This window comes from Aquila chrysaetos, chromosome 26 (genome assembly GCF_900496995.4).
Source record: "Aquila chrysaetos chrysaetos chromosome 26, bAquChr1.4, whole genome shotgun sequence".
In the NCBI taxonomy this organism is placed as follows: domain Eukaryota; kingdom Metazoa; phylum Chordata; class Aves; order Accipitriformes; family Accipitridae; genus Aquila; species Aquila chrysaetos.
In genome coordinates, this window is record NC_044029.1 from 16,825,449 (window position 1) to 16,838,817 (window position 13,369).

Here is a 13,369-nt window from a genome sequence, read left to right on the forward strand (position 1 = left end):
TTAGGTAATTACAGGGATAAAAACATTTATTTAGGACTCTTTTTCCTTCTTAGAAGAGAAAATGTCCAAAGGCAAACTTTTTTTCAATGAAAAATGTTACTTGGAATCTGTGTGAGCTGAATTCCTATTTTCATTCCAGTGCAGTTAAAAAATGCACAAACATAGCATTTTTTTTTTAATTAGCTAAATATATTTACACTGGATGTGTACACAAGCACCTGCACCTCTAGGCATCCTAAAGCTATTTTTCAATTCATGAACAAAAGTAGTAGTAATTCTAGCTAAATATATTACTTTAAAACCTGCTTTGACTATTTCCCTGCTCTTTAATTCTCCCTCAAGTGTCCAGAATGCGGTGTCTCTTCCACCTCTTTTAATTGACTGAAGATATTTATTAAACTTATATTTTTTTCAGTCCATATTTCCCAGCCCTAAATACATGCAAAAGACAAAAATACCCATCCTATACCCACCAGCTAGACTTGCAGCCAACGGTAACCACGCAAAACCTTTCTGCACAGCGAAAAGTACTTACCTTTGGAAAGAAAAAAATAAATATTTTCTCCTGCTCTGTTAGAGCAAGCATACAGCAGGGCTAATACTGGAGTTATCACCAGGGTCAGCTCCCACGGCCTCGGCCGTGAGCCACCTGCGGGCAGGGGCGATGCTGCCTGCCTGCTCACACCAGCGCTGGCAGCAGCCCCGCGCGGAGCCCCCCCAGACGCTCACGCCAGGGCTGGCAGCCATCCCGCGCGGAGCCCCCCCAGACGCTCACGCCAGGGCTGGCAGCCATCCCGCGCGGAGCCCCCCCAGACGCTCACGCCAGGGCTGGCAGCCATCCCGCGCGGAGCCCCCCCAGACGCTCACGCCAGGGCTGGCAGCCATCCCGCGCGGAGCCCCCCCAGACGCTCACGCCAGGGCTGGCAGCCATCCCGCGCGGAGCCCCCCCAGACGCTCACGCCAGGGCTGGCAGCCATCCTGCGCGGAGCCCCCCCAGACGCTCATGCCAGGGCTGCCCGAGCCGGTGCAGCTGGCTCACGGGGTAGGCACACCGCTCAGTTCAGCTCGTCTCGTTTGGAGGGTCCCAGGGGGAACAATGCAGCCACCAAGTTCGTTCTCCTCTTCCCTCGGCCTTTTGCTAGTTTCAAGGCTTCGTAGTTCAGCTTCCCATCTGGATCAATATTCTAAGATAAATTTGAAGGTTTTCTCTGCATCATCTGTTCTTAAAAGTGACATCTGTTCCACTTCTTTCAGCAGAGGCAGCAGCACTGCACCCGCAGGCAGCCCCCCCCCCACTGAAGCCTGCTGTCAGGAACTTCATTAAGCCTTGCCCCAAAATGCAGTTTGTTTCTGTCCTACTTGGAGTCGCGCTCCAAAAAAGGAAATCCTCCGCTTAAAACATCGTGAGTCCCTCTTTCCCCTCTTGGTCCTGACATTTCACACCACTCACTGACACATCAGAAATTCCTCAGCGACTCAGCCATGCCCCCACGGCATCCTCAGTCCCCAGCTCAGGACCGTTCTCCTCCCACAGTTTGCTTCAGCGCATCTCAGTGCTGAGCATGCAAGCCTTCAGCACCCTTTATCCAAATGAAACGACAAAGGACGTACCAGCTCTATGTCCACCTTAAGGTTTTTTGAAACGGGAATTACTGGTTAGAATTCTGATATATTTGTTTGGTATTTTTATAGCATTGGTATGTATGTGCAGAAAGATTCTCACTCTCTTACATTTATGTATGTACTTAGATATTCACAGACAGAACTTAGCTAGATGTTTGGAAATTTTATGTAGTTGCTATGCAAAACAAGTAAGAAAATTAATAAACCATACACTATGATCAGTTAAGCCCATCTGCAAATTTCGCTATTTGTAACTCAATACAAAGAAAGCAACACACACAACAGATTATCTGGTTGGAAACAGGTTGACTGCCCAGATGACCTTCAATGGCAGTGTATTTGAGTGATTTTTTTTTAAGAAACAGCAGAGGTAATCATCTGAAGCAGCTGCAGTGACTAATTTCAAACCATTGAAATCTGTTGCACAGACAGTCCTCTGTATGCACGTTGTCAGTGGAGCACGACAGTCACTTGGCTCTGGAATGAACTATCTTGTCAATGAAGCTGCTGAAGCTGCATTTTCTTTTGAGAGAGCACTTTATCAAAATCTATCAAGCTTTCCTACTGACTCTTAGGAACTCACTTCAGGTGCTTTAGCTGGATAAATATGAGACTATCAGAAATTAGGCATACTAACATTGAATCGCTGTATTCCTGGATGACGGAGCTATCTTGTGCGTCTGCAACCTTTGTCTGGGGTTGCTCTTCCTCCTCTGACAGGTTAGGAAATCTATCCTACAGTAATTGGGAAACAAGCTGGGGCAATCGTTCAGAAAAGAGCAAGCACCTTGGAGGATTTTTGAAAGGCTCTGGCCTTTCCAAAAGCTCAGGAATAAGCTGACAATGTCCATTTTTAAAAAGGGAGAAAAGACCGATTGGTGAACTACATGGCTATAAGCCTACCTTCAACACCCAGAAAGCTTTTGAAACAAATTACTGAACAATCAGTTTAGTTTGACAACTAAACAAATTACAGTAGGCAACTGAAAATTAGAAAGCAGTAAGCCGCCAGGACGGACTTGCCAAAATCTAACCTCATCAACCAACGTACTTTCCTTCTTTCCTTCTATTCTGCAGGCAGGAGGAAAACAGTAAATCCAACCAATCTCAAATATAAAATACTTTTTGACAGAGCAAACTGGAAAAGCACCCTCCTTCTGGATCAAGGTCCTGTAACATGGGTGCAGAGCTGCTTGAAAAAACACACTTGTTCAGCACTTCTCCTACTGACTAAGGTCAAAACCCAGCAAGGAGTCTTAACTAAAACTGGAGAGACACCAACCTGCAAGGAGTGGGAAGCACTCTGAAGAGCTGAGCAGAACTCAAGATGGTCTTAATAAACTGGAGAAATGGTCAAAAATCAGTAAGATGAAATTCAATACAGCCAAGTACTAAGAACCACATTTGGACTTTAAAAGAAATCCTCAAATGCACAAAACCAAAAGGAAGAATACCAGAGCAGCAGCAGTACTGCAGAAAAGGATGTCAAGGTTACAGTGACAATAAATTGAGCCAACAATGTGAAACTATTAAAAAAAAAAAAAAAAAGCAAATGACAATCTGGAGTTTATTACAAAGAGAAGCACAATACATAATAGCAGGGGCTGGGGAAGAAATCTGCTTTCCTCAGCAGCAGTGAGGTATCAGCTGGAATACCCTGCTGGTTTGGGGCACAGGACAGAGACAATTGAGGAAAGTCCAGAGGAGAAATATAAAAAGAGTGGTTCAGAAAACCAAATCCCCACAAAAAATTTTTAAGGACTTCGTTTGTTTAGTCTACAACACTGACTGTGGAGATAGGATAATGCTCTGAAAACCTGCATCTTGTCTTAAATAGCATTACATCACTCAGCTATTACTCTGTCTGTATTACTGTCATAGTTATTACTTGACTGTCGCTAGATAAAAATGTACTATTATGTAATTCATACGTGACAGAGCAACAAAAAAGGCTTGTTTTGTGCCAGACAGCTACTGTATTTCACATTTTAAAGGACTTCACGGGCAAAGTCTTAGGGTCTTGCAAAGTATCTGCTGTAATCCTTCCCAGCACAGTTCAACAGCCACTAAAATAGTTTGGTACAATCCAACACCTCTCTCAAGTTCAGAGGCAAGCAGCAAAGCTGCCTTGTGGTTTTGGATGAGGGATGACAGGTTCTGCAGAAGATTAGAAGCCAGCAGCATCCAGCGGGTCCCTCCTTGAGTAAGCCACTAATTTGCTACACAGGTCGGTGGAGATCTTGTTTGTCCCTTACATGTGCTTTGTTTTAAGTTACAGCAGGAGCACACAGAACAAATATGTACACAGACAATTTGGTTTCTCTTACAAAAAGAGATGTTAAAAGGTTTGCTGTCAGCACAGGGTATTTTTCCACTGTATATACAAAAGACCTAATGAAACACTGATTTTAATCCTAAAAAAAAAAAACCAGGAAAAAACGAGGATACAGTCTAGAAGTACAGTTCCCACAGCAAGCAGTTAGATACTAGGCTTTGACCAACGGGGTAGATTTTCTTCAGCCATTCGAAAGCAGAGATGATAAAGCTATAGAAAACCCAAATCACTTTATTTGTGGAGTTTCTGAATTTGCATCTCAGGGCTTTAACTTCACACAGTTGGCTGATCCACCTCAACTCTTCTGCCTGTCCCTGAGCTGGCAGCCTACGCGTCTGTTGTGTCTTACTCCCTTCTCTCCCTCAAACTCATGCCATGGCTACTGACAGTGCCATTGGCGTGAAGGAGCAGAAGCCTAACCAACCTGATCTGCAAGCTTTGATTTCAGCATCATTAAGACTGGATCAGTGCGCTGCTGGATCACTCACTAGTACAAATTCAGCTTGAACTGGGTGCAAGTCGTGACTGCTCATCATCAGGACACGTAAGGAGAGATTTGCACTGGCTTCATGTTTAGTATCAAGCTTCTTCCCAGCAGCAGGATGGTGACAATCTGACCCAGGCAGCAAAGCCTCCTTGTACAAAGTTACCCATTTTTCTTAGCCGATTTGAGTGAGTACTGTAACTTTGTATCAAACCAATGCCTGCTCGTGAACCAGTTGCAGGAGACCCACAGCCAGGCTCACTACGCTATCAAAACCCGCTGCACGAACTGAACTGCATGAACTGCATCCAGGCGGCTCTCGCCCCAGCCGCCCGCCACACAGGTCCTCGAGGTGGTTCAAACCACCTACGCTCTCGGCGCGTGCGGCCGGAGGCACCGCCTCGCCTGCGGATTTCCCCGAGAACCGCACACGGGGAACAGAGGGGAACGAGAACAGGGCAATCCCTCAGCCAGACCGAACGCTCTCGGGGCCGTTTCCTTTTGGCGACGACTGGCACGGATCACTTCCCCAGGAAGCTGCTAAGGTTCCTTGTGTTGATTTTTTTTTTCCATTTTCATTGTGCGGTCAGAGTGAAAGTGGTGGCATTTGGCAGCTACTTTCCATCAGCACTATTGTTATTCCTTGGTAGTAGGGATTTGTTTTCCGTCAGGTGAAACGCGAAGGCGTTGTCCCTGTTTGGAAGAACGCAGAGTTAAAGAGACCCCTGGGGAAATACTTCCAAATGCCATGCATGATGTTACTCGTAAGATTTCTTGGATGTGGTGACACTTCCCAACAAAACGATGCCTTAGCACGCTATGTACGTTTTGCTGAGCTGTGCCCACATTTCAAGGAAATCATCAATCCCGATGTTCAGATGCTTCTACTGAAAGGAAAGAGCTAACTGGGGAGCTCTAAAGAAGTCCCGTCCTTAGACTTTTGTCTGTGCAACACTCAAAAGCTGAAACATGTTTAAATGCAAAACTTACTGGAACGATAATTTCCACCGCTCAGCCTAAATAAGGAAGTACTTATGCTATTAATCATATCACAAAACAATGCTAAACTATAACTTAAGTCCATGAAGACAGCAAAACCACGTTAGCACCTTAGAAGTTTAAGCATTGTTCTTGCCTGTTTTGGGCCAGTATCGTTCAATTCCTCAGGTCTTGAAGTCCTTACTGAGAAAAGCCTCTTTATTCCCAGGACCAGTTGCTAGACCGTGCGGTTTTCAGATAATGCTATTGGAACTGAGGTTGCTAAATGAGAACCAGAAGGCTGGAGCTAAGCAGATAAATTATAATTTCCAATTACCTCACCACAAATGGGGTTCCCAAAGAATTCTACTACCCTATTTTCAGAGAAAACATAAGGATCACCATCTTCACAGATTAAGGACACAAAAATCCCTGTTAAAACCCAGAATGACATTCTTCATCTTCTGGTAGAAGTTAATGATGCAATACGTGCTCCCTTCCTTTTCTTAAGTGCTTGGTTGGAAATTACTTCTAAAACACTGCTAGTTGGTTATATATTCACAAGTTCCACAGCTGACGACTTAAATCTTTAGTTTTGTGCCTTTTTTTTTTTTTTTAATCTAGTACATATTAATAGTTTACTGAGAACCTAAGATACTTCTGAGACAAATGAAGCACCCAAAACCATAATAATACAATCCTACAGAAGCCACAAGAGTGAGGGAAGGGGAAGTTAACCTGTAGCCACTTCTTACTCTATGAGACACTAAAAAAAAAAATGCCCCAAAAGCTTGCAGGTTTTTTATTGTTATGTTTTAAAGACCTCTGGCTTGTGTCGAGAAAGTAGCCTCCAAGTAACTCCATGTATGGACACGATTATTCCAGAGCAAGAAACACCCTATTTCCATCTAGCCTTGGAGTCTGTTCCAAAATAAGCATACCAACTTCAGAGTTATTCAGGGAAAGATAAATCCATACCCGACTTTATTCTACAGTAATTCCTAAACACACCGTCATAAATACACCAGGAATTTGAGGGTCCATTTTTCTGGGGGTCTTTTGGCTAAAGGAACCCTTAAACAAATCAGGGCTATACCAAGCTGTAATTAGGCTGATAGTTTATCCCACTTTCCCATCAGCTAAAGCCTCCACAGCTTAAGTTCATAGCCCGAGTGCTGCCGAAACTGCAGCTTTTAATGAAAAAAGAAAAAGAATAGAAAGGGGAAAAGAGGGTCATATTCCCTACCTATGACTAATATAAAGTTGCGTGTAGCTTAGGAATTGCTCTGTAATGAGGACGCACTCACTTTAATTATGCAGCTCAACAGAGCCATCTCAAAATTGCATGGCTTTACTGCATCGCTGGCTTGTAGCGATGCCAGTCAGATGCAGACAGGCAGACTTCTTAACCTTCTGGCTAAGAAGATTAAATGCTTAACAGAGCGATCTCTTCTCTCCCCCTTCATCCTCCTATTCCTCCATCTTTTAAAATAAGTAACAAAAGAACCTTTAACAATGCACCTAAAAGGGAAATTTCATTTTCTAGCATTTCTAATGTAATAAATAGGCTGGACCTCCAATGATAGAGAAACAAGTATCATCTTACAAAGCTGACAAAACGTGAGTAGGTAAACAAGATCCTCCCATACCTTCATAAACATCAGGGCAAAGGACCAAATATCTTCCTTGTGTGCAAGTTTCCCTTATCGAACAGCTGTAAGGAATTCTTATGGTACGTACAAAAATAAAAATTTGTATTAACCAAATGGCTGTGAGAGCATATAACTACCACCACTTGGAAAAATAAGCAAGGTCATTCAGTCAAAAGATTTTATTTTTGTCTAGGATCAACTGCTTCATATGGCTTTGCTACCGAATATAGAAACATTACCCCATATACAAAGGCGCTATTTTTAAAGACTGTGCTTTTGGGGGAGAAATAGAATTCTTTTTTCCTCCTAAAAGATCTTTTCAAATGTCTGTTATAAAGATCCAAGGAACGTCAGACAGGAAAAGGACGAACCAACCACATTCTGGACTCAGCTATATATGGCTTAACTCCACTAACTTCAGTGGTTTTGAGAAATCAGTGCAGAACTTGATTTAAAAAAAAAACCAAAACCAAAAAAACCCACCTTCTTTCATCTCAGAATTCCAGGAGTATTTAGTAACTCTGGTTAAGCTATTCACCATATGTAATTCCCTATGTAAAATTTAAAAGACAATTAAGAGATACTGTTCTAAAATAAGCCATGTCTACAGCAAAGCAGGCAATTCTTTTAGAAACTATGAGCAAACATCTGATTAAGATGACAAGCCACATGGAAACTACTTCCAGAATCAGACCTAAAGGGCACTGTTACCAACCAAATTTGGCAGACGAGGAATCATGACGAACTGCAAAGGCATGCAGCAGTGCAATAAAAAGTTGGGAATCATCAGCAAAGAAGACGGCAAGCACTTGTGTTAATTCAGCGAGGGCAAGAACATAAACAGGACAAATTCTAAGCATTAAACACTGGATTCAGAGGAATGGCACTGTGCCATAGTGGGAGTGGAGCTGGCTCTTCCATTTACAGACCGCTTGCCATAAACAAGCCATATCGGTATGACAAAGGTATCTGCCTACTGCAGATATCTCATTCTGACATCTATCTTTTGAGAGAGCCAAGTTTCAGAACCACTTTGATAGTAACAATGGGAAGCTTAGAATATATAATGTAAGGCGCTCTACTTTCCTAAAAGCTGTGTTTAAGGCCAGAACTCTTACAGAGATCTGACTTTCATCGCTGGGTAACAGTAGGCATCTTGCCTTACCTGTAGATACCCATCATTAGATTTGGCATTTTTAATAAACAGTTAGCCCTATTTAAGATCACAGCGCCTTCAGACAGTCTTTAAGCTGAGGGGACGATGACTGAATTTCAGCTTGAGCAGAAAAGCCAGCATTTATAGCAGGTTTGTCAAATATTACAGGAAGCTCAACTGAGTCTCATTTCTATTTCCAGGAATACGAAGACGCACCAAGTACAGCTACATTAACTTGGAGAGGGGACAGTAAGAAACGAATTATACTTCGTTCTTCGCATCGGCTACGTTTGTCAGTAGCGTAACACAAAACCAACCCATCAAGCGAGCACACTGCGCTCCCTTCCAGAAAAGCGACCAAATTCTGAAAGCCCGTGTGAAGTTTAAGCTCCTTTTTTGACCAACGAAGCACAATTTACCGAGCAGGCGACCGCAGCGGAGCCGACCTGATCACGCACCCGGACAAGCGCTGCCTCACCACGCCAGCTCTTTTTGCTGTACCTCCCAGAAACTATTTACCTCGTCTCCGAGCCCGAAGCGGCGGCTGCACCCAAGGACACCCGGAGCCCGGGGTCCCCGCGCTTCAGCCGCTGCGGCGGCCGCAGGGACGCCGCGGCGGCCGGGCCGGGCCGGGCCGGAGGGCTGGCGACCCCTCTCAGGGGCTCGCTCCGTGCGAGGGGGATCGCCCCGAGCACCGGCCCCAGCCGCCGGCAGGGCCCGGGCAGGCGGGAGGCGGGGGGGGGGGGGCCCTCAGCCGGGACCCGCTCCTCGCCCCCGCCGCGGCCCCGGCAGGTGCGGCCCGGCCCCCCGCGCCGCCGCGGCCGCTCCTCCCCTCGCCCCCGCCGCAGCCCCCCGGCCCGCCCTCCCCGCGGCGCGGCGGCCGGCGGAGGGGCAGCTGCCCGCCGCGGCTCCTACCTGCGGCTCCTGCGGCGGCCGCCAGCGCCAGGCAGAGCGCGGAGAGGAGCGGCGGCAAAGGCAAAGGCGGCGGCGCAGCGCGCATGAGGAGAGGCCCGAGGGAGCGAGCGAGCGAGCGGCCCCGGCCCCCCCCGCCCGCCCCCCGGGACCGCAGTGACGGGCCCGCCGCCCGGGGAGCATGACGGGAAATTCCTGGGCACCGGCGGCCGAGGCCAAATATGAACATGGAGCCGGGGGGGGGGGGGGACGGACGACGACACCCGCCGCCCCCCACGGCCCGGCCCCGCAGAGCGGGCGGGCGGCCGACCCCGGCGCCGCTGCGGGGGGGGGGCGGCCCGGGCCCCGGCAGCGAGGGCCGGGACCCCGTCCCGTCCCGTCCCCGCGGCGGGCCCGGAGCGCGCTGTCCTTCACTTGAAGGGGTGCGCTGGGGAAAGGCCAGCCGAGCAGCTTCTCGCCTTCTCACAAATAACGCTCCTGCTGTTCCGAGGGAGCACGGCCCCGGCTCCCCTGCCCGAGAGGAGACGGCCCCCCGCCGCCCGGACCCACCGCGGGGTGGCGGGGGTGGTTTCGGGGGTGTCAGCCTGGCGGGAGCCGCCGCCGCCCCCATGGCAGCGGGCCGCGGCCGGCGGCCAGAAGGCGAGTGAATGACGGACTTCGTCACAGGCACAGAAATTAAGGCAGCTCTTAACGCCCACCTTGCACATCTTTAAAAAAAAAAAAAAAAAAAATGCAGCTAAAGTCCCCCCCGCCCGGGGCGGGGCCAAAAGCGAGCTGGGCAAAGGCATGTAAGTAACAGACATACAGACCCTCCTTGGGTCCTCCCGCCCCCCCACCCTTCCGTACAAATCATCACTGAAACCATTTTAAAACAGCGTAATATAAATGTAATAACAGAATAAGAGCCTCTGTCTTCTGTTAGCCTGTCAAAGTCCCTCTGAGGACTCGAAATACAAGAAACGAGCTGAAAACACACGGCTAAGACTCTTCACCTCTGCCTCCTCCGCAGGCCCTGGGACAGACGCTTCAGGGATGCTCCGTTGGGTATTTCAGCTCGCAGCCACACCTGTTCCGCTTGAAATCCTAACACACACGAAACGTTAGGTGGCTATGATTAATTAACCTCCCCCCTCACTCCCCTGATGAAACAAGTATTCCAGTCAAAGAGACAGCCAAATATCTAGAAGGTGAGACGCGTATAAAAACCCCTAATAAACCTTTAATTCGAGTTTGGTTTGGTTTTTTGTTTGTTTTTACAGGACAGGGTGACAAATTACAACAAACATCTGATTTTTCTCAAATGTTCAGGTATTACACACATTCCCATCTGTCTTGCAGGAAGGGATATTGGTCAACTTAACAGTTTAAGGTAAAGTAAGCTGCATAATAGTACATATTACAATAATAAAATGTACAGTGTTTACAAGAAATATAGTTTAGAAGCAAGATAGATGCATTTGCATCGAGGCGACCTTTTAAAATGCCACAACTATTTTTACATTCACTCTTGCAACAGGTCACAAGATGGGGTCACTAAGGTCAGGTTAACAAATCACTATGATGCACATCAAATACAACAAAATTAGTTTATATACATATATATAATACATATACATGTATATTATACATATACATATATGTATATAGTAAAACTCATCAAAATCTACCAGACCTGGCATAATCTACTTACCCATCAAAAATATGTACTTGTCCTTGGTAAGTAGAATTCTGCATGGCTGATTATATATTATATATACTCATTCATTAGCATCTGAGACATAAAACTGAGGATTTAAAATTTTTCAGTTAACAAACTCTCCAATAATAAACATGGTGCCCACAAAAGCACAAAGGTAAGGCACAATAGGATTTTCTGTTGCAGAATAGTGTGCATCATGTTTACTTAACCATAAGAAAAACGTGCATTATTTGTGCAAGTTCATGCTGCAAATCCATCATATCTACAAAGTAAAGTGAGTTTCAGTAAAATTTGTGGGACTGGTGTGCTTCCAGTCTCACCTCCTACAGGACGTTCAGCTGGATAATTAGATAAAATTGTTGTAGAAGTGGGGATTAGTAAAGCCAATAATCTTAGATTTGCAACTAAGCTTCTCAGCAACAATTTTGTACTTCTAGGTAAATGTTAGTAAATTTACAAGCTTGGAATCACAAGATTTACTGTCAGCTGTACTTCTTGTTTGCATCAGCCAAAATTGTTGCAAGGAAGTATGTACCTTTTAAAATTTTAACAGGTAACTCGTTCATTAAAACAAGTTATAACATATTGGGAAAGTCACTTAATCCCAATGGTATTTTGTCACAGCCCTGGCAATTGTAATAATAAATACAGCTTTTCACAAAATATTTTTCCAGTATCTGCCAATTGCTTCTTTATTGCTCACAAATTTGAATTCATTACAATTGGTATCAGACCTTTCACAAAAATCATAGTCAGGTATTTTAATATAAAACCTACAAAAGATATTTAACCTGTATCTAACACTTTTAAGGTATTTGGCCTCTTGTCATGGTACAGCCAAAACCATATAAAACATTAGGTTTTGAATAAAATAGGAAGCTTATTCACTGCTTCAATGCAGACATCCTCACAGAACACAACCATTTTTGCCACCACCAGCATTTACATTTATATACAAAACCCAGTACATCCGCATTCAGTTTGTTTTCCCTCACACTTATACGCAACCACTAATGCCAGATTAAACTTTCCCCATACCCTAAGCTGCAGAAAAAGATTCTTATACAGCAACAAAAAACTAATATTGACTGAAAAAGAAATTTTAACTTATTCACCATCAGGAACTGTAGGTTGTTTGTTACAAAATACCCACAAGATTATTTCACAGGAAACTATGGAAATACAGGAAGTCATCTTTTCTCCATGCTTTTGTATTATCAAAAACACTTCTTGGTGCAAAAATACAGTCACCACATCTGCAAATGTATAATGAATTCGGTATTCCTCATGCAAAACTTAAATGCATTGGTTTACTATAGCCCCGGAAAACTTCCTGAAGCAATTTTTTTTCTTTTACTTTTTTTGTCAGCTCAGTATTACTGCCTCATTGCTAAGTCCCTTTGGAAACAAGATTTCTGGAACGTTCAAACTTTTATTTAATTCATTAAAGTATTACATACAAAAAGCACTAAAAAAGGAAGACGGCAGCCAAACAGGAAAATTCCTGTTGCAAGTAACAGTCCTAGCAGTTGTAGAAAGTCTTCTCAGGAACTTCCCTGAGAATTAGTTGTGCCTGTCCGAAGACGCAGATGTGACATAGAGTTCATGTGTTTGTTTGATGGCTTCAGTGGAGTGTTACAAGTAAGAGCCTGGGGAAAACGATGATGATACCGATCTAGTCGCAGGTATTTTACCGTTACCAGCTTTCCTATGAGGCAAAGAAATAGGAAAAGAGAAACCTTCTAGTTCAGTATTACTACATTTTCCTTCAGGACATAATACACACAAACACATCATTACACTGTAATTAGTTTACCAGGTGGTGACTATTAAAAAGATCCTATTTTTGTTACAGCTCAATACTTTAGATGTAAAACATTTCACTATTTAAAAGAACTCCAACTGCACCCATCTTCTGTCATTTCTACCCATGTTTTGTTATAAACCCCCATTCCTTACCATCAAACCAAGAGCCATGTAATGCCTTGAAAGCCTTTCCAGCATACTCTGGAGAGAGACACTTGACATATACACAACCCTGCGTTAAGAAAGAGAAGTTTGGGGTTTTTTTAAAGTCCAACAGACAAGGATAAACAAAGCATTAAGATGTTACTAGAAAGACAGTCACCTCACGTGAATTTTTGTCAACAGCAATATGAACAATTCCATCATTATCACTGCATTTCTCCAAGATGGCTTCTTGAATTGCTAGATGCCAGTGATCACCAATTTCCCTAGGCAAACAATGAAAGATTTAATTAAGCACAGTATTTTTTTAAACATTCACAACAATCTCGTCCTTCCCCACTGAGTTTGGTTTCTCTGTAACTTGACATTTTCTGTTAAATGCCTTTGGGACAGATTTAGTACTTTAGCTTTTGAGTAGTCAGTAAATTGGGTCCTACAGTCCACTTTAGAAAGTTCAACCCTAAGAATCAAAAGGAATCATCTGTATTTGGGGGAGGGGGTTGTCCTCCCCTTCCAGCAGCCTGGCATCACCCTCCTGTATGAAACTGCAAGCAGCCATGAA

General features: G+C 44.7%; 2 protein-coding genes across 2 annotated transcripts in view; both read right to left on the reverse strand.

The window, feature by feature from the left end:
- Nucleotides 1–9,379, reverse strand: part of MSRB3 (methionine sulfoxide reductase B3) — an 86,930-nt gene extending 77,551 nt beyond the window's left edge. The window contains 2 exon segments of the mRNA XM_030002846.2: nt 9,144–9,230; nt 9,232–9,379. Coding sequence (XP_029858706.2) covers nt 9,144–9,230; nt 9,232–9,369 — 225 coding nt within the window. The 5' untranslated portion in view covers nt 9,370–9,379.
- A 960-nt stretch (nt 9,380–10,339) lies between these two features.
- The window catches only part of LEMD3 (LEM domain containing 3), a 51,487-nt gene continuing 48,457 nt past the window's right edge, over nt 10,340–13,369 (reverse strand). Inside the window, exons 11-13 of the mRNA XM_030002779.1 lie at nt 12,968–13,073; nt 12,799–12,877; nt 10,340–12,547 (exon numbers count right to left, since the gene is read on the reverse strand). Of these exons, the coding sequence (XP_029858639.1) occupies nt 12,384–12,547; nt 12,799–12,877; nt 12,968–13,073 (349 nt within the window). The 3' untranslated portion in view covers nt 10,340–12,383. The remainder of the gene's footprint in view (nt 12,548–12,798; nt 12,878–12,967; nt 13,074–13,369) is intronic.